Here is a 24218-nt window from a genome sequence, read left to right as displayed (position 1 = left end):
TAAGATAAACAACTTTTTTTTTTTTTGTTACATTGCTATTAGACAACAATGGTACACTTTCAATATCAAAGGAGTGTAAAATCACCTGTAGCTAGAAAGTCAGTGTGAGAATAGAGAAATCTTACAATTTATATGCTAATAACACAGAATTCATGACATAAATAGTAACAATTGTCAATAAAACATTTCCTGACAATTAACATATAGCTTGGTTTTACCTTGAACCCTCAGGCCCTTCAAACAGTTGTAAATGCCAGGAAATGTCCTCCTCGTTTCTTAAAAGATAAGCGTAGTTTGCAACATGAAACTTGTAAACAGCTCATTCCTGACAAATTGGATGTCATGTTTTGTTCAGCCAAATTGCATTTCTTGGATCGTGCAGCATTTATGACATATTTTAGACCACACTACTCCATGCATACAGGAGCCTTAACCTCTATAATTACATGCTAATAAAAACAAGAACTGCAGAATGTTTACATCTTTGCCCAGCCGTATGTCTTTAGAAAGAAAACAAAAATTCCAGAACTTCATCTGTCATGCATATTCATAGATTATTCCTGGGTGTACTTGAATAAGCAAGCACTTTTCAATTTAAGCTACTGTGCTTTATGTAGCTGTACTTGAAAGAGTATTTCTGAAATGTTAACTATAGCACTTCTGTTTGTTGTATAAATAACAGGTTGTAGAGAGTTATCAGATGAAATAGGTTATAAATCTCAGCGTAAAAGAGCTGTTACGATTTCACTTGCAGATCTGAGCCTTAAACCCAACATGCCTTCTCTGCACAGGGCAAAGACTTTCTCAACAATGGCTGACATAACGCATAAAAGATGAAGAGAAATGTGGCAGTCTTTAGTCCACGCACATGCTGCTTCATCAACATATAGTTTTATTTAGGATTCCCATATGATTTATTTGGCTCTTCAATGAGGTGTGCATTTTCCAAGGACAATCCAAGTATGTAAATACATGTGCCCAGACGCTATGGGAGCATTCGAACAGGCTCATGGTGGAAGCTTTAGAAACGTGTGTAATAACAATACATTTTCTTGTGGTTTTGCAAGAGACTTATAGGAGCTGCCACGAACCTTTCACAAGCGGCCAACACAAATTTGGCCAGGCTGATGTTCTCATTTTGATTGCCACAGCTTGCGTTTTGACTGTTCTATTAGCAGATGCTGGAGTTGCAGGTACTAGCCAACACCTTCAAGTGAAGGCTTGAAGGCAGCTGAGAGAGCTGTATGAAGGGGCTTTGCTCCCCAGGCCAAGCACCCGCAGCCTTTACGTCCAGGCAGACGTGAGCGAGTGTCACAGCACAGCAGCATTTCAGCTTACGTGTCCTAGAAATGCTCATAGGCTTAGTAGGCGAGCACACCAAAGAAAGCAGACCAGTGCACCACGACGGGAGGGGGCCCGTGCCTGGATCTGCACACCCTGCGCCTGCATGACTGGCGATGCCTGCCTGCCATGCGCTTGCCACCGCGTCCCACCCTTGCCAATATGCCCTGTTCCTGCTTTAACCGTCCCTACCTGCATGCCCCGTCCCTGCCTGCCTCACCCTGGAAGGCCCATGCCCGCCTGCATGCCCTGTGCCTGCCCGTGTGTCCCGTACCGGCCCGCACGCCGGATCCCTCCCCAAACACCGCATCCTCGCCTGCACGCCGTCTCCGTCCGTGCGCCCCGTCGCTGCCTGCGCGCTCCATCCCTGCCGGTGCGCTCTGTCCTCGCTTGAGCGCCCCGTCCCCGCGCACCCCGTCCCTGCCCGTGCGCCCGTCTGTGCGCGGCCCGCGCCTGCCTGCGCGCCGCGCACCCTCCGCTGCGCCCGCTCCGTCCGAGCCCCGGGGGATCCTCGGGGGAGGCGGCGGCGGCGGCGGCGGGCGGGGGCGGACCGGCGGCGGCGGCGGCGGCTCCCCGCCTCCCTCCCCGCCGCCCGGCAGCGGGGGGCCGCGCCCCCGCGCACCTCCCTGCCCTGCGGGGCCCGGAGGCGCCGCGTACCCCGCGCCGCTCGCAGAGGCGCGCAGGGGCGGCCGCGAGGCAGGCGCGGAGCGGCGGAGCGGGCGGCCCCCCCGGTGCACCACGCCGGAGCGCCGCGGGAGCAGGATGGCCGCGGCGGCGGGGCAGCGCCGGGGCACTGCCGCCTCCCTGCTCGCCCTCGCCCTGGGGCTCCTCGCCGCCGCGCAGGTAAGGGGTCCGGGGGCTCGCCCGCCTCTCCGGGGGGCAGCGCCGGCCGGGGCTCCCCTGCTCTGGGGGGGGGGGGGGGGTGCGGCGGGAGCTCCGCACCTGCGGCCGCCGGGATGCTCCCATTCCCGGGCTGAGGGAGTGCTGCCCCGGCCGGCGGCGGGGCTCCTCCTCAGCCGGCAGGTAGCTGCCGCGGCTGCCCGCAGCCCCTGCCCTGCACGGAGGGCTGGCGGGAGGCTCTGCCTGCAGCTGTGTTTGCCGAGCGGACGTCTCCGGGAGTCTGCGCCAGGCTGGTTTTACAGCTCTCTGGAAGGGAGGATGGGAGGGTCGTTATTACAAAAGTTACGATACTGCTGAGCTTTGCCGAGTGTCGCGGGGTGAGGTTCTCAGCCTCCTTCGGGGGGGGGGGGGGGGGGAATACTCTCCAAGATGCAGAGCAACTTTGGGAGTCCCCCGCCTGTGTTTCTCAGACGCGTATTTCGTTCTGAAAGCAGAGTGCTGAGCTGGGCCGTGTCACTGCGTTTCCCTTGGGTGTAACTTACATCCTCTAACATACTCTACAGGTACTTTGCTTTGCTTAGTCATCAATTTGCCATTGCCCAGCTTTTATTTCAGACTCTAGCCAAAGCAAAAAAAGAAAGGAAAAAAAAAGAAAAGAAAAATAGCCTCTCTGATGATGCCCCAGTCAGCCCTCTGGAGACAATAAATGAACTCACTTTCAGCTTTGTATGTGCCCTAAAGAAAAGCAAGTGTGAACATGGCTCTCCTAAATCATTCCCACTTGGTTTTGTTCTTAAATTTTGAAGCTGAGTTTTAAATAAGTAATAGCACATTTGCAGTAAAGATGATGATCTTTTTGTGTTTAGGGCATTAGCTTAACTTAACCCTCTCAAGAAAAAAAAAAAAACTTAATTAAAAAAGAAGTACGAGGTCACTTGCAATAAACTTAGAAACATTATTCTCTGTGTAACTTCAGGCTGCTGCTGAATGGGACATTTCTGGTCTCCTCCTGTGTTCCTGACCATGTATTTTCTCCTCCCTTGAACTTGTGTGGTAACTGTACATCCATGAGCAGGTTAGCCTAGTGATCTGAGTAAAATTCTTAATTTTGATAGAGAAACTTCTATCTTAGATTACTTTGCCTTCTGTTGTTGCATCACTTCTGGATCCCATGAGAAGGGGATGATTCAAAAGCACAGTGGGGGGCCGTGAAGGATGAGGTGTGATGCCAACCTACACCTGCAGGCATGTGGTAAGGACTGGATCATGACTGTGTCACTGGAAAAGTTGTTGACAAAAGGCTACAGGGTGCATTGTTAGCACTGGTGTGCCTCAGGAGCACACAGACTGGCCGGTAGAAACCAATGTCTGATGGGATCTGGTATCTGTTCCTGATAAAGGCCACCGGAGCCGTAATAGCTGTGATCCTGCAATGGAAACCTCATCTGCCACATCCTTTAACCCTGCCACCAACTCTGTTCCCAGGACTGAGATTGTGCGGGTCTCCCCTGGCACTGAGCTCCGTCTCTGCTTATCCTGGCCCTGTGCACCTGCTTGCCCTCTTCCTTGCAAGCAGCTCCTCTTTGTGAGGAATTAAAATAGGTCCTTACTTCTCTTTTACATGCAAATACAGAATATTCAGGCTTACTTTAGAAAAAGCACGGAGTGAGATGCAGTGCAGTGGCCTGGGAGCTGGAACGGACAGGCAGTTTACTTTCCTTTGGATCCTTAGTTACATGAATTTCACTTTACACTTCTTGAGATAGTGTTACTCTTGAAATAGCAGCTTGGCGCTGCCTCCTGCCTCTAGTCTCAAATTTACACAGTGATACAGCGTGAATAAAATCAGTTATCCTCATGGACAACATTTCCTAGGGCCAAGAACATAATCAGCCCGGGAAGCCTTCTGTTGTTTTTCTAGCATTTGTAATGTGAGATAGTGAAATAAGTGGGGATTAAAGTTATGCTTTACTAAGCAGTCACAGGTATGTGCATGTATCACAAAGAAGATATTAAAAATGACTGTAGTTCTGTAACGCTGCATTGTATTAATCTAAATTTTAGACTAAATTAAGATGAAAAATGATTGTCCTCATGTACTAACTATGACCATGAGTTTAGGATTTGGATGATATTGCCACACCATATTATGATTAAAAGGAGCATACAAAACCCTTCGCCTTTTTTTGGAAGGAGAAGTAAATTGAGTCTTTAAATTGTGTGTTGTTATTACTATTTTATAAGTCCTTCAGGAACTAGACCAAATTGGGTCTTTTAATTAGTAATAAATAGGATCTATTAATAATTATAGGTCTGAAGTCTGTTTTCAAGCTGTATTTTGGAATTAAGTGCTAGTTTGCTGGGGATGACGTGTTCCTACTGCATCCTCAGTTCAGTGTTCCTGTGGAATTTCAATTTCCTCTTCTTTTAGCATAGTTTTGACAGGGAATGGCTATCACCATTTTTTATAGTTTTGTCCTCCTTTAGGTCTGTAAACCAATATATTGGGTTTTAGTGGAACTTCTCTTAGAGTGATTCTCCCTACAGTGATTTTTTTTTTTTTTTTTTTTTTTTTTTTTTTTTAGATTTGCTGTTGCAAATTTAAAAAATGTGGAAGAGATTATAGTAGATACTTCAACAAAAGAACCTAAACTGGCTTTTTTAATTTCATTGTGACATAATAGTTATTGTAGTAGACTCAGCTTTTAGCTCTGCTTAAGATTTCATGTGTGAGCTTTGTGGATAAGTGCAGGCATTTTCACATGTGTTTTATGGGCTGACTGGATATGAGCAGGTTTAGGTCTGGAAAGGGTGTAGGGAAATGTAGACCATTGTTAAATTGCATTTTCATGCTTGTCATTGTACTCCTAGACTTTTTGTGCCTGATATTTGCTATATCCTATTCTATTTTTGTATTTAAATAGTGTGGTGCTTTTTTATGTTCACGATGTGTGATAGGGTGGCAGGGAGTGAAGTGGGGGTATTTTGTGTATTAGGAAATAGTTCATATGGAGAAGAAAGCATCCTTCTAAAATACTTGCATGTAGTGACTTAATAGTAAATTTTATTAAGCATCTACCTTTATATTTTCTCCATCAAAATACTTACCAAGTAAAAATCCACTGAATTTTGTTCCACTGTCCAGAGAAGACTATAACTTTCTCTTCTATTGAATAAAGTCAGAAACAAAGCCAGTCAAAGCTACTGAAAATAGAAATATACTCACAATCCCTACATCTGAAAAACTGACCATGTTACAGTTAGAAGGTCAAAATACTTAAGTCTGGAAGCATTTTAGATGAGACTGTAGAAAAAAATGAGATAAGGACAAAATATTAGAATAAAGTAGTAAATTTATACAGTTCAACTAGTCAGCCAGCACTGAAATATCACCATACTCCTACTTGTTCCATGCAGAATCATCTTGAAAGCAGTTTGTACCTATCAATATAATCTTGTAGTGTGATTCTTATGGATCTTGGTAGTATTATGACCAAAATTATATTGATGAACATAATTATGGCCGGTAATGTTAAAGGTGAGCAAACTCAAAGAAATTTCACCTTGTTTGGGAAGGCTTAAATAAACTTCTGTTACTTTAATGATTGGAGTTGTCTTTTGAGCTTTATAGTAGATAAAATAGGTTCTTGGTTATTTTGTCAGCTGAAGGCCTGAAGCCACAGGAAGGTATATTCTTTTTACATTATTGTCTGTCATATAATTGAATTTGCTGTTGTTTCAAATAATAAGATTCCCTCTCCCTTTCTAACTAGAATCACAGAATCACAGACTGGTTGAGGTTGGCAGGGATGTCTGGAGGTCATCTTGTCCAATCTCCCTGCTCAAGCAGGGCCATCCAGAGCCGGTTGCTCAGGACTGTGTCCAGACAGCTTTTGAATATCTCCAAGGTGGGAGACTCTACAACCTCTCTGGGCAACCTGTGCCGGGGCTCAGTCACTCTCACAGTAAAAAAGTATTTCCTGATGTTCAGAGGACACCTCCTGTGTTTCAGTCTGCACCGGTTGCCTCTGGTCCTGTCTCTGGGTACCACTGAAAACAGCCTGGCTCCAGCTTCTTTCCACCTTCCTTTCGGGTATTTATATACATTAATAAGATCCCTCTGAGCCTGCTTTTCTCCAGGCTGAACAGTCCCTCCTCAGTCTTTCCTCATAAGAGAGGTGATCCAGTCTCCTCATCATCTTTGTGGCCTTTCGTTGAACTCTCTCTAGTATGTCCATCTCTCTCTTGTACTTGGGAGCCCAGAACTGGACACGGGACTCCAGGAGTGGCCTCATCAGTGCTGAGTAGAGGGGAAGGATCACCTTCCTCGACCTGCTGGCAATGCTTTGTCCAGTGAGGCCCAGGATACCATTTACCTTCTTCACCACAAGGGAACACTGCTGGCTCATGGTCAACTTTGTGTCTACCAGCTCTGCCCCTGCCCCATCCTTTTCTGCAGAGCTGCTGTTTACTTACAAATTTGGTGAAGAGAAGACTTTGGGCTAGCTTTTTACCATGGTAGGCACCTGACTTCAAGCAAATGTTTTTAGGGAAGTTTCATGCAAAATTGTAGAGCCATTTCTAAGAATTCAGGTGTATGGGGGAAAATGTTATTTAACGCAGTTCTAATGACCTTCCTTTCATGAAAGCCTTAAACCCCCTTAGTTTCTTTCTGAAGAAGGGTTGAAAATTTAGTAAGAGGAAGGCCTTGCACTGGAGCTGTCTATTGCTAAAATTGTGAAAGTGAGACTAAATCTGCTTAAGTTACAGGTCTCTGAGCATTCATAGCCTGCAGCTCACTAGAGATTTAGGCCATCAGCATTTTCACACATTTTCACAGGCCGTATGTGAATATGTGCATATGTCAGGGAAAGAAGCTGTACTTCCTCTTCTCCTGTTGCACTAGGCGAAGTCAGATTATTCACAAACTGATATTACATCTGGATCCTACAGTCATGTTTTCATCTGGACAAGTTGTGCAAAGGTGGGGTGAATGAAGGATTTGTGAGATCCAAATGCAGATGAAACAAGAGCTACAACAGGTCAAGAGATAAACACAGGGAATGGGAATATTTTAGCACTGGTCTGATTGTACAGCTTCTGACAAGTTATATGATCTCTGACAATATTACTTGTTGATCTCTTGTGTGACCCCAATAAACAACTCTTCTGTACTAGCTTTTGCCTCCTTAAGATGAAGGGGAAAGAGGGAATCAAACTATACTTTTATGGCGCCTATCTGATTTGAAATTTTATCTCATTCCTCTTTCAGATCTGTATCCCAAATTTCATGGACTTAAAAATACTGCCCTGTTCATGAGTATTTCCAGCAATAATTGGGTTGGTAATGCAACCATACAGTTAGGTACACATATGGAATACTCTTATCTTATCATTAATGAGTGATGGCAGAATTGATTGATGAACATATCCTTCAAAAAGTGGAGGTATAATTTTTGATAATCCAGACTAGATTACTAGTACTATGTTCCAGTCTCAAGTCCCTGTAAATTACTTCTTAATAAAAATGTAACCTGTGCGTTTTAAAATCTATCTCTGTTCTTGGTGTAGAAGTTCACATTGGGTGCACAAAGTGGACACTACTAGAGCTTTATGGAAACATCAGAGGATGTAAATTAGTGCTGCTAGGTGTCCCAAGGATTAAGGAATTCTGTGTGGCTATTAGATAAATGTGTTTTGTATTAGGAGTTTTGAAAATCTTGGTTAGAAATTGAATGTTTTCCTTAGACTTTGAGGTCACTTAACATGAGAAAGCAAAAAAAAAAGAGCCCAGGTATGCTTTTAATCCTCGTCCACTGCAATCCACACTTCAATACTTTTATCCTCCAGTGTCTTCTTCTAAATTTTTTTTCCCTATAAAATATAATAAAGTATGCCTTGCCTGTGATCAAAAAGGCGATCAAACATGATGAAGTCTGCTAATAGGATGATGTATAGTGAGTAGACTAGCAAGTCATTAGCTGGATTTAGTAACCACTTGTATTCCCTGTATGCTTCTGTTCCTGTATTTTAAATCTTCCCATAACAGCTCAAGCACGTGGGTACATGTTACCATTGTGCACCTTAAGGCCCTTTGCACCCTAAAAATGGTGTTGTGTCCCAGCTGCAAACAAGATGTTTCTGTTTTAGTAAGCAATGTAACAGCAATGTAACATGTCGTTTACAAGACTTGGTGAATAATGCCATGTGCATCTGAGTCATGCCCCTATTAAATTTAATTAAACTCTTTAGACCCTTCTCAGTCTTAAGGGTACGTATTTTGTATGCCTTTTGAGAGAAGTGTGCAGTCAGCATAATTGTTGAACATGTATGTGCAAGGAAAGTTACCAAGAGGGGGAGAAAGGGAAAGAAAAGAGACAATTCAAGACCTTTGGGAAACATATTAAGTGGAGCTGCACTAGGTACCTTGGAATAAATTGTGGGATGAATAGATCACTAGTGTTGTTTGACAGGCAGTTACATTTTCTAGAAATAGGAGAAAAAAAGAAAGGAGAGAAAAAAAGAAATTGCATAATTTGGACTGAATATACAGGGAAAATCAGATTATAACAATGAATTCTGCTAGCCTAGTTCTTTAAGCACATTGTTCTACTGAGTGGACAAGAGCAGTATTATACGTGCTGCTTACACACCAGTTCAGGACTGGTGTGGGAATGGAGTGGGTGATCTAGCAGGACTGTCCCATCTCAGCCAATAATATCCATCAGAGGAACTAAACAGAGCCTATTCTTGCATCCATGCTTCAGTTTGTTCATAGTCCTATGTGGCTAGGTGCCATAAATAATGACTGCATTACATCAGTCCCAGATATGGCTTGTGGAGTGTTGTTTGATACTGTTACTTTTGACTCAACCAACTGTTTCCAGAATTTTCATCTGTACAAATATATTTTTTTAAACTAACCCCATATATGTGTCAGTTCTTTCAATGAGGCATTTAATAATGGAAGAGTGGATTTATACAAAACTGCCAGTAATTGTTTCATTTAGTTTTGTTTTGACTTGCGAATTAAGCAGGCATATGTATTGCATTGAACGGAAAGACCTGCTTGTGGATTTTGACATAGTTATAATAATATTGCCACTCTCCGTGTAGCTCAGGTGGGCTGCAGAAACAAGTTTTTCTTTGGGCTGCACATGTTTTTTAGTTCTATGATGAGTTGATATGAAGGAAAGACTTCATGTGTAGGAATGACACAACTATGTAACATAATAGCCAAAGACTAGTCCTGTGTGGCTGCACGTTTTATTTTCTTTTATTTTATTTCTCTCAGTGTTTTCTTAGAGGATATAGAGGGGAGCCAGACTCATCCTGACTTACGCTAACTCCCAAAGAAATGACTGACCAACTACTGCACTGAAAAACACCCCTTCCTTTTTGACATGGGCTTGGCTAAGCTATGTCATGTTAGGGAAGGGGAAATGAAGAAGGGAAGATTTTTTTAACAGACATTTCAAGCTTTCCTTTCAATTTCAGAAAAAATGATATTTAAGTGTTTAAAATGTTTCAGTTGGCTGGAGAATTAAGGAGGCAGCAAAGGTCAGAGCTGAATGTCTCAGTGATCATTTTGCTTAACTAATGTTTGGAAAAATGGTACATTTGTAAAACTACTCTTTTTTTCAAGGAAAGAATAAATGCTTCATTGTAACAGGCAGTGTCAATAATTTCACGGCAGTTTACTATGGTGGACTGGTGCATAGAGTGGTGCATGGGACCATTTTGAAGTGAAAACAGTTTAATTTTTCTCTGAAGTTTTATTAGAAAATTCTCCTTTTGATATCTGACATTTTAAACATCTGTATGTTTCAATGAGAAAAAGCTGCCTTTGCAAAATCTCTCAAAGAAAAAAAGGTGTGCCAATGTAAAAGACGGAAATTAATTTCCAAATATTTTTTCTCTTCCTCTCTTACTTCTACCTGGCTTTCTGAATCCTTTTGCTACAGCCGTGCTCCTTCTAAAAAGTGTATGTGTTGTGTGTTTGTACCTTCGGCTGTAAGTGATCCCAGTGAACCTAGGAAATCAGTCATATGAATCAACTTACGTGTTTGCAGATTTGGAGACTGTGTCTGAACAGTCCTTAGAAAGGCAACAAGACCTCTACATTTGGTATGTTCTCCCCCACTGCCTTTTACTTCTAACCTTTAACTCACAGGTAATGGCACCGAATATTGCATCCAAAGGCTTATTTTGGGCACTGTCACTGAAGCATAATGCTTCACCTGCGATTTGTAGAGTGTCTTTTCAAATTCTGTTTAGTGGAATACTGCTGTCATGAGGTAAACTCTTGAAATCCACTTGGAGTTTAAATAAAATACCTACGAGCTTCTGTGCTGTACTGCAATGGTTAATTGAAGGCGCTGTTTATCCTGGAGGTGAGTGATTTTCAGAATTTGAATATAACTTTTTTTTGAGAGATGCTTTTCAGGTATTAGTCAGCATTATATTTAATGACCTGTCTACAAATACGTTTTTGTAGAAACTGTCCTGTTTACAGTGAAATTCTATGAGATGCTAACCAACCTTTGCTGAGAGTCTTTATGAAGGAGTATTTCAGAAGATTAAAGAGCAGTTGCTAGGTGGGTCAGAACCTTTGGCGTTCATTGGAATATTTATGTTGGTATTTAGGTTTCTACTTAAGTTCATTTTATGAGCAAGTGAGCTCTCTGTTTGCTTTCTAAATTCCATATTTTCATGTTACATAGTACATAAATGCTTAAGCATTTTCATTTGCTAACAAAATGTACACTTACCCTTACAAGAATAAGCTGTTATTACAGTCTTGCACCTATACACCTGTATATGCATATGTGGGGCAAAGGTAGAAGTCATTAAAAAAAGATCCCTTCTACATTTGAGAGTTACTTGCCCTTTACTTAGCAATTACTTTAGCATTCAAATACAGAGGGTAGAGAGAAGATGTTTTAATGGGTGATTTTGAATATGAATTAAGCACTACCAAAAACGTACTTAATTTGTTGTAAGCAAAACTAAGATACAGAACAAATACAAGTTGCATACAGATGGGAAAGCACTCTATTTTTCTTTTAGCCTAGAAGCTTGTGCTGTATTAACATTTTTATTAGAAAAATGTTTCTTTCCTTGCCATTCTGTATTCAGTCTCTGATACTTTTGGCCACAGTGTCATAACATTGTTATGATGTTTTGCATTTAAAAGTAAATGAGCATATTGAAATGAGGTCTATGTAGGTTGGGGTTTTGAATCAAAGACAAGGAAATGGCTTTATCTTTGCATTGTTTTATTTATTCAATTTTCCTGATTTAAAACAGTTTGAAACACTGTGGTTGTAGAACGTATGCATCTTCAATGGCAAATTTTAAACATATCTGCCCTGGGTTAGTCATAGTGAGGTTATAGTGTAGAAAGGATTTATTATTTGACGACTGGCTTTTTCAAGGAGGTTGAGCATAGGGGTTGCCTGACGGCCATTAACTTTTAATACAATTTGGAAACCTAACTTAATCTTATTATGATAACTGAGGAATCTGCTAGACACTGAACAGCCACACAGTGAAGAATGTTTTTATCTGCTAGAAAAGACACATAGGGGAAAGAAACAGGAAAACTTGATGTTTAGTTGCTGTTCAGAGGGAGAAATACAACAGAACTCATCAGACAGACGGTAGTTTCTTCACTTCCTTTGACTGACTGACCTGTGGCAGTCAGGGGACAGCAAGCTGAAAGCTGATGTGCTTAACATTTCACATAGATAATACAAAAGCAACTGCAGCCTGATAGTGGGAAAACGACCTTACTGGATGCCTATATGAATACAAACTCCACAAAATTATTAGACATGTTGCTAAAAGACAATTTTGGGAAAGGATTTTAAAGCTATAGTTGAACGTTTTTTAAGGAAATGTCTACTCATCAGAAGAAAATTCTTCTTAGGAAAAGCTTACTTTTAGAGCTTTTAGAAATTTTAGAAACTATTCTTATTTTTACTAAAAGCTTTATTTGCATTATATTTGAAGTAAAAAGATTTGACTTTGTCAGACTCAAAAATTTTTTTTTTCTGTAATTATCTGAAACTTTGTACTTCATAACTGGTCAAAGTGGACCATTCTGAAATTAGTTTAACTAGTGAAACCTGCAAGCTGTTCAGAGGGTTTTGGCAGGGGGTCGGTGGTGTTTGGCTGTTTGTTTTCTCGCCAGGTTTATGAGATTTCTTGGGGGGTAGGGGTCTGTTTGTGATTTTTTTTTCCTTCTTTTCTTTTTTCTTCTTAAACTGTAGCAAGAACATTTCTGATATCTCAAATTTCTGTAAGAGAGGAATATGGATTTCTGCTCAGGCTTAAAATGCTAAAATCAGCTTGTACCATGTCCTTATTTCCGTCTCTCCTGAGATTAAAGTGATGGAGCAGTCTTTGAACATGTTGATGTAAATTAAATTTTTGCATTGAATCTGAAATATTTTTCAAGAAATCATAATAAGGATTTTTTTCTTTTTTTGGTGGCAGTGCTTTTAATTTTAACTTTCTTAAAATAAACTTCAACTTTCAGGAGAAATTTTTACCTAGAACAAGTTTTATTCAGTACGTCAATTGTAAAGAAGAAGTCTGGGGAAAATGAAAAGAGGCTTATATAGCATCAAAACTATCTTCAACTATAACGAATAACTGTAATTCCAGTGTCTTGCCACATGTCTAGCACTGGCATACTGCTATTAATTGGTTGCTAATGAAAAGAAAGGAGAACTGATATTTTAACAGGGTCCCTGAAATGTTCTGGCTTGTAGAACAACCCTTTTCCTGGTCTTAGAGACTGCATGTTTTCATGTCAGATCACACATAAAGAATTCTGGATGTTGGAGTGCAGTTAATATGAGTATTTACTGGGTCCCTTTCAAACTGGTTTACTACCAAGAAAAATATTCCAACTATAAGCTATGCCACTTATGTGACATTAAACCTCCAACCAGGTGAGAATATAGAGGAAAACCCAAGAGTTCATTAAAATAATTTGAAACGTTTATATGAGAACAATGAAGGAAAGAACCTGTGCAGTAAAGGATGCACTAGTTTTTTAAAAAAAGGAATATTCCTCTGTAACTGATTCTATCTTTGATACAACTTGGCACTGTATTGAGACTATGTCAATACTAGGAGGAAAACAGGTGTATTTTTAAAAAAGTGTTAAACCCATTATATATGTACTTTATGCTAGTGGTTTGGAATTAATTGCTGTGTGTGTTGGATTTTACTGCTGATGTGATGTTGTATTTTTGAAAGCTTACCTCTCTCCTATCTACACAAAGCCAAAGTGGTCTGTTTCCATATGAAACTTTGGTTTGACTTAGATAGTTCCATGCAGAGTTTCAGTGCTGGTCTGTGTCTGCTTTTGTGCAGAACAGATTCTGGCTTTGTGAACCTGAGAGCTTGGATATTCCTAGGCCCCCTTAAAAATTCAAGCCAAGATGAAAACATGGAAGAAGGCTAAGTATAAAGCTGCTCCCCAGGCTTTTTATAAAAGTATATTTAGAGCCTTCTCAGGCTCCTGTAATATCCTTACGGGATTTTAACTATAATAGAACATGTTCTGAAACAGTGACCATAGCTACAGAAGAAAGCTGACACATCACAGGGTCACTGTGGGCATGTAATATGATAAAATGTAATAGTTCATCAACCTATTTAGAAAAAAACCCATAGTTAAGTAGATTGTTAGTCAGCAATCCATATGATCCAAAAATATTTCATCACGTAATGATCGTTTTAAGATTGCAGCAGATACGATTATCTGACCCCAGTGGTTAATAAAAGTACAAAAGTACTACTAGCATAGCTACTTACTGGCATAGCTACTGTTGTATTTTTTGGTTTGTTTGTTGGTTGGGGTTTTTTTGTTTTTTGGTTTTTTGGGGTTTTTTTTGAAAAGAACTCTTGGGATTAATGTGGGAGTTAAAATATTTTTGCATCTTATGAAATCAACCTTAGGATGCTTTTTGTATTTTTGTGGTCAAATTGCATCCAACACTCAGTGAATAAATTTCAGTTGAAGAAGAGGGGATGGAAAGGTATATTTTTGCATTTATTTTGTTATCTTTTACTCTCTGAAAGGCTTTAATCTGTCCCACAGAAAAAAATAGGGATCTATTACATGTGGGGAAGCAATTTTGCAGAAATATAATTTTCAAAATACTTACATTTAATATTCTGTTGTGAAGATGTCCCTGTGATTATCCAGCTGAAAGTTGAGGTTTGTGTGTTTCATTCCTCTTGTAAGTTTTGCAGTCATGGCTGTCTATGATGGGGTTACAGCGTTGGTGGATAAGGGAAGAATGACTGACATCATCTACCTGGACTTGTGCAAAGCATTTGATACTGTCCCACACAACAATCTTGTCTCTAAAATGGAGAGATATGGATTTGGCAGGTAGACCACTCGGTGGATAAGGAATTGGCTGGCTGGTTGCACTCAAAGAGTTGCGGTCAATGGCTCAATGTCCGGGTGGAGACCAGTGATGATTGGTGTCCCTCAGGGATCCTTATTGGGACTAGTATTATTTAACATCTTTGTCGGGGATATAGACAGTGGGATTGAGTGCACCCTCAGCAAGTTTGCAGATGACACCCAGCTGAGTGGTGTGGTTGATACTCAAGAGAGAAGGGATGTCATCCAGAGGGACCTTGACAGGCTAGAGAGGTGGGCCTGCGCAAACCTCATGAAGTTCAACAAGGCCAAGTGTAAGGTCCTGCACCTGGGTCAGGGCAATCCTGAACATGGATACAGGCTGAGCGATGAGTGGATTGAGAGCAGCACTGCGGAGAAGGACTTGGGGATATTGGTGGATACGAAACTGAATATGAGCCAGCAACATGCGCTTGCAGCCCAGAAAGCCAACCATATCCTGGGCTGCATCAAAAGAAGTGTGGCCAGCAGGTTGAGGGAGGTGATTCTCCCCCTCTACTCCACCCTTGTGAGACCCCACCTGGAGTACTGTGTTCATTCAGCTCTGGGACCCCCAACATAAGAAAGACACAGACCTGCTCGAGCAGGTCCAGAGGCGGGCCACGAAGATGGTCAGAGGGCTGGAGCACCTCCCATATGAGGATGGGCTGAAAGAGTTGGGGTTGTTTAGCCTGGAGAAGAGAAGGCTCTGGGGAGACCTTATAGCAGCCTTCCAGTACTTAAAGGGGGCCTACAGGAAAGATGGGGAGGGACTCTTTATCAGGGAGTGTAGTGATAGGATGGGGAGTAACAGTTTTAAACTGAAAGAGGGTAGATTTAGATTAGATATTAGGAAGAAATTCTTTACTGTGAGGGTGGTGAGACACTGGAACAGGTTGCCCAGAGAGGCTGTGGATGCCCCCTCCCTGGAAGCGTTCAAGGCCAGGTTGGATGGGGCTTTGAGCAACCTGATCTAGTGGAAGGTGTCTCTGCCCATGGCAGCAAGGGGTTGGACTAGGTGATCTTTAAGGTCCCTTCCAACTCAAACCATTCTATGATTCTATGGGAGCTGCCTATTTAGTCCTTCATGTTGTCCGTGACTACTTGTGAAATGAAAACTGTTATACTTTGCTTCATCATTGGTAACTCAAAACGAAATGCCTTAATAAATACTTTCAATCCTGCTGAGTGATATTTTATTGTTTGTTTGTTTGTTTAAATTATGTGTAATAGATTAAGTACTCAATTAAGGTAAAATAATTTGTGCACTTATTTGTTATGCTCTCTGAGTATGTTCAGACTACAGTCTTGCTGGGGATTCACACGGAATTTTAGGATGTTTTAAGGAAAAATAAGGCGGGGGGGGAAACCAGCAATCTAATTTGGTGTGATCATTTTTTAATTTACTGAATTTTAACCCTCTCCCTTCTCATAAGAGGCAAAATTCTCTGTTCTCCCGCAGTATTGAATCCTGGTGTGGAAAAAGCTCACCTGACTTCTCAAGGGTAAGGGTAATAGCAAAAGAAATGGTACACCAGTTGTTCCAGTCTGTCTCCTTCCCAGACAATGTGTTAAATACAAGAGTACATTAAAGGTGCCCTGAATTTTTGCTTATACATAAGCAACTACAATGGTCTCCCAACACGCTTCATTCTGTCCTAATGTATTACGTGCATTTTGGTGGTTGCCCTATAAGGAAGATATTGTCTGTTTGGTCCTATTCTGAAAAAAGAAGCAGATAGATCCTCCCAAATCATACCTAATGAATCAATTTTTTGTCATCCATGTAAATCTCTGCAGCATATACTCCTTTCTCAGTGTTCCCTTTCCTCTAGTAAATGGCATTGGTTAGATCTGACCTGGATGGAGGTGGTATATGGATGCAAACCAGATTGAAAAGAGGAGACAAAAACATTTCCAAATACTTGCTTCAACTTCCTCAGTTGTGAAGGTTGGATTGTAATAAGGACAGTGGGTAATGTAATAACATAACATCCCTTTTTGGATGGAATGAACAGCTTGAATGTATATTCTGGAAGCCAACCTGACAGGCTTTTTCCCTGCTCCTCAGGCATCTTAATAATAGGAGAAAAAATGAACAGAAAAATCTTACTTTGTCCTAATGCTTCCCTTGCCCTCCACTGGGTGCTGTTATTGCTTTATTTCCTGGTAGAAAAGGTGAGACATTGCAGAAAACCTTCAGCCAGGTGTCACTTGCTTTTTCCTTAGCTTTTATCCCCTGGTGAGTCTTGACTTCAGCAGCTTGGAAAAGTGACCCAGCGCCTTCCATGTAGGGGGAAAAGGCGTGGCTGTCTTTCGCCCTCCTGGTACTCCAGTATAACTCAGACTTATATAGAGCACCAGGTGCAATTACAGTTTTTGCTTATGGATAAGCACACAAAAAATTTTGCTGCACAGATTTTGAAATACCTAAAATGCATTGAAAAATTTTGAATTGAAGAATTTTAAGTGTTTGGCAAAATGCGTATGAGTATATAAATATTATTTATTGCATCAGGCTTATACGTGCATGAATAGGTATTTTCCAAATGTCCATAGGTTCTTGGATGGAAATGAGTTTCCTGCGGTTCAGAGAAAGGGACAATTGTATATTTAAATGGTAAAAATATTCAGGATTTTCAAATATTCATGAAAAACAGGAAACAGCAAAGCAGGTAAGCAAAGATATTAGTTTAAATATGTTTGCTGGGCTGGAGGAAGCCTGTTCTTAGAATCAGATGTTTGAATGCTTTTTTTCAGATTGTAATACAAGAAGGCAATTATATTTTCAGTCAGTGAGTTTTACCCAGCTATAAACCCCCAGATTTACTGTTTTGAAAGTCCTCCACACATTTACCTGATTTTCTTTACCTTTTATTGTGATATAATCTAGATTTTGAGTGAGAGAAGATCCTTTAATATAACTTAGCATTGCGTCCTGTGAAATGTAACTTTGTTCAAGTTTTTATGTGTATTTTGTATTGTAAGAGTGGTCTTGACTGGCAGTTCATACTCCTGCTACTTAAAAAAAATACACATGTGAAAATAAAATTGTTTTTTGGACTTGAAAAATAATCAAACAATTTAGAATTAAATATCCAAAAGAAAAAGAATCATTCATATGTATGAATGGGTTTTGAACATGCAGACCGAGATGCTCTGGGCCAGATACATGCATGAACACTGTCAAATATTGTGTACATGCAGCAATCTACAAACATAGCTGATGAATTGCTGTATGCTATGAACACAAGAAAAACAAGTAGTTTTTTCAGCACTCCTTACAATTATTGTCTTTACAGAAAGAAAAAAATAACCTCTAAAGGACACAGTTTCGAAACCTTCAATTTCAGAGAGAAGCAAACACTAAACAAAAGAAAAAGTTATACAAATTGTATTCAAAGCCTCTTTTCTTTTAAGGGTCCGTAGATAAATATAAAATGCTAAAGCTCCATACAGAGGTTTGTACAACATTTGTGGCCCATGGTTGAGCAATAGTAATACTCGAAAACTGAGCAAATTTGTAAGAGTTCCTGACTCCCAAGGAAACTGCATCACAATACTAAGAGGGCAATTATAGCCAATAGAGGCTTTGTAATGAATCACTGCTTTAATTTGTTTTAGTTTTTCTTCTGTAAAGTGTAGAATAAAAACATCTTTGACATTCTAAGTTAAGCAACACTGAAAATTGCCTAAGAACTCTAGTTAACTCCACTTAGTTAACTAAGACAATTTTGAAGGACTGGATTTAAAAACAAAGGTCCAAGTGAGAAACTGAATGCAACTAATGAGCTGATCTAGGCTGATTCGCCAAGGCTAAGTCTAGGCTGGGTATCTAGTTTGGACTCAGGTAAGTGGGGCAGGAAGAACTGATTTCATCAGCTGATCTCTACATTTGAGAGTTCAAGCAAGGGCTGATTTGAGACTACATTGCCTGTTTCTGTACTGCTCTATTGCCCAGGTCCCTGGTCATGCCAGGCCTCAAGTTGCAATTACATTTAGGGAAAATGGAGGTAAGTGGGCTAATCTGATTCATAGGCTTTTTCCAGATGTAGAGTGGAGACGGGGGGATGGGGGCTGCACTGGATGGAAGATATTGGTGTGGGCTTTAGCAGCAGATAGAGCTGACCAGGTATCACTGGGTCTAGGATTTGTGTTTCAGAATGGCTTGAGAACAGGGAGGATTAAAAAGCTGATTTTGTGAGTGCTGTAAGAGTCTAGTGTGATTAATTCAGTATGTTGTTTGAACGAATTTTTTTGTTAGGAAGGCAGCAATATATGTTGAAACAAGTAGAAACAGCCACTAAAAGAAGCGTGCTACTGCTGATACATCTTACTGCAGCTCAATTCTGTACATCAGACCTGAAACATATTTCTGAAAATATCACTGCAAGCAGTTCATCATCAGTGAAACTGCAAAAGTAGAAGAGAGAAACATTTTCCTTTTTTCACCTGTATGAATGCAATAGTGCAGTATATGTAGATTTTGCTATAAGCTAGGGTTTTTAAATTTTATTTCAAGATTTTTTAAAGAAGCTGAGAGAACTGTAGTTGAGAAGATCTTTGAGTTTCTGAACTGACTTTTAATGATTTGACATGTTCCTTTGATCTACTGTTTGGTTTGTACAGGATATCTGCATTTCTTTTTCAAGTTATTTTCTGAAGATAGGTAATCATGTAACATGAGAGCCTTATGAAACCAGTTTGCTTCATGATTAAGAGTCCATCGGTTTTGCCAAGTCAGATACGATAAGATGTAAATTGAAATCGGCTGTGGATAGATCAGGTATGTGTAAATAGATTACTTATAAAGCGATTTCTCCTGTAGATTGTCCTGTTACAAGTTTGTTCTCTAACTGTTTGGGTGTATAGGTGTATAGGAGTTTAGCGTGTATAAAAGTGCATTTCAATATATGCTGCTTCCTTCCATCTGTTCTTTACAAGGCATATTTGTGTTTCTGTACATAGCGGATTCCCATTCACTTTTTGGGACTCAAAGTTTTACAGATGGCGTATCTATTTGTGATAACATCTATTGTCTACTACAACTGTATTTTGTAGTAGGTATATTTATTGCTGATCTTGTCTTCATTATAGTCAAGACCAATGTTTATTCAAAGGATGTTAATCCGCCATAGGTTACCGCTTTGCTTTGAAGTCTATATACCCTGTCCTATAGCGTGTCATTCATTAGTATAAATTTACATGTCTCTGACTGGTTCAGGGTTACGCCAGGAAAGGGTCCACTAAAATAAAACTGTAGATCTATCAAAAAAATGACAATGTGTGATCTGAGAAGGAAGGAATTACATTTATATGAAATTAAAATGCTGAATGCAATCTGCAGACTAATATACAGAGGAAGAGATACAGTCCTGGTTATTTAGCCATTAAAGGACGAGTAATAGAGGCTTGAGTTCACTGCCAGCTTCAGCACAAAGCCTCCATGGCCTTTGGCTAGGCCATTTTAGGATTGTGCTTCTCTTATGGTGATTATACTTCACCTACCTGAGGAAAAAGAAGGTTAAGAGAAGGAACAGATTTGTAAAGCATATTGAAATGAAATGTCCTTTCTTTTAAAATTGTCTTATTGTTAGAAATAAAAGACATTTTTGAAGGGCACACTGGCTTTTGAAATATTATCACAGAAGTGTCAGTGATTGAGCAGTGTTACGGAGATGAAGAGTTGGAGAGACCTGGGAGGATGATACTGCCAGTGTTTCAAACAAAGCTGCTTCTTTCAGGTGGTGTACAGTTTCTCAGCCATTATTTCTCCCTTAATAAAGAAGATGTAATGAAAGGATGTTTATGCAGGCAATTACCTGGGGAGGCAGGAATCCAAACTGTTGATGTAATTTGGGTGGTTTTTCCTCTAATCAATTGTGAGGGAGCAGATGAAATTAATTTCTTATTTTTCCTCCTAGAAACAAAGTTGTCCTGGAGCGCAGAGGTGCCTAGCTATTTTTAAACAAAATCTAAGAGTTAACTGCAAACACAGCACTAGGTTTTTAAATTATTATACTTACTGGCAATGTTGCTGAAATATAGGCAAAATATTTTGAAAAACAGTAAGATAAGTATGTAATAAAAATGTACTAATAAAATTTTGATACAGCTGTTGCATAGTCAAGCTACAGAATAGACCTACTGGCTGCTATACCAGAAACAAATAGGCCTGTAAGTTTCCAATTTAAGGGAAAATTCCCCTTGTATTATATAGATATATTAGTAAATTGTCTATTTAAAGTTGTTCTTGAAAGGCCAGAGTTCAATCTTTTGCATGTGTGCCTGTGTTCGATAATGAGGATGGAGCAAGGCACACAGTTACCCATGTGTAGTAGGGGAAAGCTGAATTCTCCATTTGAACTGGTTGTTTGATTTGGGGGGGGCATGAGAAGAGATAGTCACTTGCAGAAACACAACTCTGTGTAGTTTTTAGGCCCATGGGATAGGAGGCGAAGGTTCACTTCTTTGAGTGCTATATCCTGCAACAAGGAGACAGGGTTGATATGGAATATTTAGAAAAGGATACAAGTACCAAAACAAGCTGAATGTGGCTGAAAAGAGGCAATGGATTAGTGTTACCCTCAAAGAAGAAAATAATATAAGGGAAAAGGAATACCGTACGTGTATTTACATCTCAAACAAAAGAGGCAGGAATTTTTTTTTTTTGTTTTCATAAACTTAAACTCTGATATCACAGCTAAGATTTTATCCTCAACTTCAAATGTTTATCTGTCTGTCTGATGAACAAGACAGCATTCTGTATATTGCTCATTTCTATGTCAGGAGGGGGAAACCCTTTCGACAGCAAGGCATGAAAAAAGATTGCTGCTTGTCTTTTGCGTACCCCTTAAACACTGGTGAATGGAGAAATGTGAGAGCATGAGGAGGATGTTGGACCTGCATCTTACTAGTGTTTTCCTTTGGGCTGTGAACTGGAGCCTCTTAAAAGCCTTTTACCTCCAGACTTTTCTTCCTGCTGCCATACAACTCTACACTCAGAGGGTGATATTTTGTTCATAGATCCTGCCACAGGATCAAGCTGGGGTCTTGAATTTCTAACATCTCTTAAGTACCCTATATTTCACACTCTTTATACAACTTTTCCAGTTGTAAAACAGAGATGAGAATTTATATTTTCCTGTGTCTTTTATATTTTTGGTTGGTTTCAAAGCAGGGATTTGTATGTTCTTTAGGCAGTGCACAGCACAACACAACCTAGTTCTTTGCAAAGTTCTTCAGAAAACATTGCAATTTAAATAACAACTGTGAAAACCACAGGTTTTAATAGCAGAACCTTTGCTAGCTGCATTCTTGCTAGCTGAATGTTTTTGGATTACAGGATTAACACCTGAAAATGATGTTTAAAATAGTTGAAGTTAGATTTTTGCACGTCGGCTCTGAAATTCAGCTTAGGAGCTGCTGGGAGCATTTTTCTTAGTTGTAATAACAAGATTACATGTCTTCCCTTCAAAGTCTGCATTGTGTAAAGAACCAGTCATGAACACATATTCTTCAAACTCCTTCTCAGTGCTCTTTCCATCACTATCCCTGCTTTAGTCATGATATCCAGCTTTTTCCAGGATTACAGCTGCTGATAAAGTTGTCCGTAATACTGGGTAAAAGCATGGTCTGGAAAGCAATTTGTAAAACAGAATTAGGAAGAAACTTCCTCTTTTTTAATACTGTGCTTTAATGCTTTTGTCAAAACTTTGTAGCATAGCTGAAATAGAGGAGACAGAAGCCAAAGAACTGACAGTACATCCTTTCCCCTGGACACATCACCTTCATGAAAAATTCCAACTACAATTCTGCATATTGGTGTATGTGTCTAGCTTATTGTCTTTGTAATACAGATACCTTATAGTAAGCAAAACTGGCAGTGGGGACATTGAACTTGACAGCTGTACTTCATTTCTCAAACATGAGTTTTTGGCACATTTGCAATTCTTGCAGTAGGCAGTGTTTGTCTGAACAGTGGCATCTATTATGAACTCAGAATTTAGAGTAGATTCTTGATTGCATGAAAAGCGTAGAATGCCAAATATCCTAAGGCCAAAATAATGTTTACAGCAATTACTTTTGTCTACTACATCCTATTTTAACAAAGTAGGAGGATTTTTTTTTCTTTTTATACTTTTTAGGAGTACTTTGGAAGCACTTCATGCTGTTCATATTTAGTGTGTTTTATAGGGCTTTTACTTCTGTTTACTCTTTCTAAATATTCCAAAATGCCCAGATGAAAGACTGGATTTGTAAAATGGCCTAAGTTAGAAAGATACAGATGGTTCTATGAGATGAAGACCACATGGGACTTAAATCAACCTGATAGAAATTTTCGCGCTTAATCTGAAATCTAGAGCCTAGGGATCCAAAGATTCCTAGTTTCTTAAAAGCTCTGGGATGTATACTTGTAACTCTGAGAAAGACAGATAACTTATACTGGATTGTAAAATTTAAGACATTTTAAATTATTTTCAATGTGTGCTAGAAAGACTAGAGGGAGTATATGGCCATGTGGCAACTTGGATATACTTTCCATGTGATTGGTAAGACCTGGTTTTCTGTGCCTTTAGTCTAAAAGGGTGGATTCTAAAATTGTCAAATTTTTAATTTTTTTTTTGGTTCATGTTTAACAGCAGCTTCCTCACTTGATGCTTCTTCACTTAAATTTTTAAAGTTGTGAAAGAGTTAGCAAGAGAGATCTGAGGAACTCTTTTGAAGCTAGGAACTTAACTAGAGCTTTTTTTTCAGTGTTTCAGAGGTGAGCCTTGCCCTTATGTTCTCAGTATGACTTGTTTCTCAAGAATCACAGATCATTAGGTTCAGAAATTCTAAAGATTCTCCCCTACAGCAATGGAGAGAGAATGAAATTACTGGGATTATAGCTTCAAATCTCTTCAGCTGGTTTCATGTCACTGAGGAGCGCAGCAAGAGATGTGTTCATTCAGGGTCGGTTTGGTTTTTTTTTAAATAAAGGGAAGCAAACCATCTACGGAGCCTCAAACAGTAAGTGTTTGGAAGTGTTCCTTTCCAGATGTGTCTGTTTGGTTTAGATGAGCATGTCACTGATCTTACTGACGTCAACAACAGGTAGAAAATCTTCTTTAACTTTCTCATAGTTGAGCTGAAGGAACATGTCTTTCATCTTTTTAACATGGTCTGGAAAGTAGGAAATCACTGCAGGTCATTGAAAGCTGAGGGTTTACCGTGCATTTGCTGTTGCAAGAAAAAAAGTCATTGAGTTACAAAACAAGGAAGTATGAATTTTTAGGCAGAATTAATTTGAAAGTACTTTTAAATAATTAAGTACAATGTAGTCAAACAATATGAAATTTGAAATTGTGTTTGTCTTTAGTAGCAACTGACTTCTCGAGTTATGACAATTAACCATACAATTACTATTTTTAAGTAGTTGGTCAAAAAGAATAGATTTGCCTTTGGAAAGCTTGTTTACATAATTCACAGGATTAAATGAACATAGATAGTATGTGTTTATTATTCTTAACTGTAGTGGTAAACTACTTAACAAAACCAAACCAGCATTGTTCTTTTGTGTTTGAGCACTATGAGAACAAAGAAAGCAAACAAAAGTTAGTCTATG

The 24218-nt window shown here is 39.8% G+C and overlaps 1 protein-coding gene across 1 annotated transcript in view; it reads left to right on the top strand.

The window, feature by feature from the left end:
- Positions 1-2103: 2103 nt before the first annotated feature.
- Positions 2104-24218, top strand: part of ADAMTSL1 (ADAMTS like 1) — a 458108-nt gene continuing 435993 nt past the window's right edge. Inside the window, exon 1 of the mRNA XM_050913597.1 lies at positions 2104-2184. Within this exon, the coding sequence (XP_050769554.1) occupies positions 2104-2184 (81 nt within the window). The remainder of the gene's footprint in view (positions 2185-24218) is intronic.

The sequence above is a fragment of the Gymnogyps californianus genome, chromosome Z (assembly GCF_018139145.2).
Source record: "Gymnogyps californianus isolate 813 chromosome Z, ASM1813914v2, whole genome shotgun sequence".
Lineage (NCBI taxonomy): Eukaryota > Metazoa > Chordata > Aves > Accipitriformes > Cathartidae > Gymnogyps > Gymnogyps californianus.
This window is presented reverse-complemented; position numbering and strand designations above follow the sequence as displayed.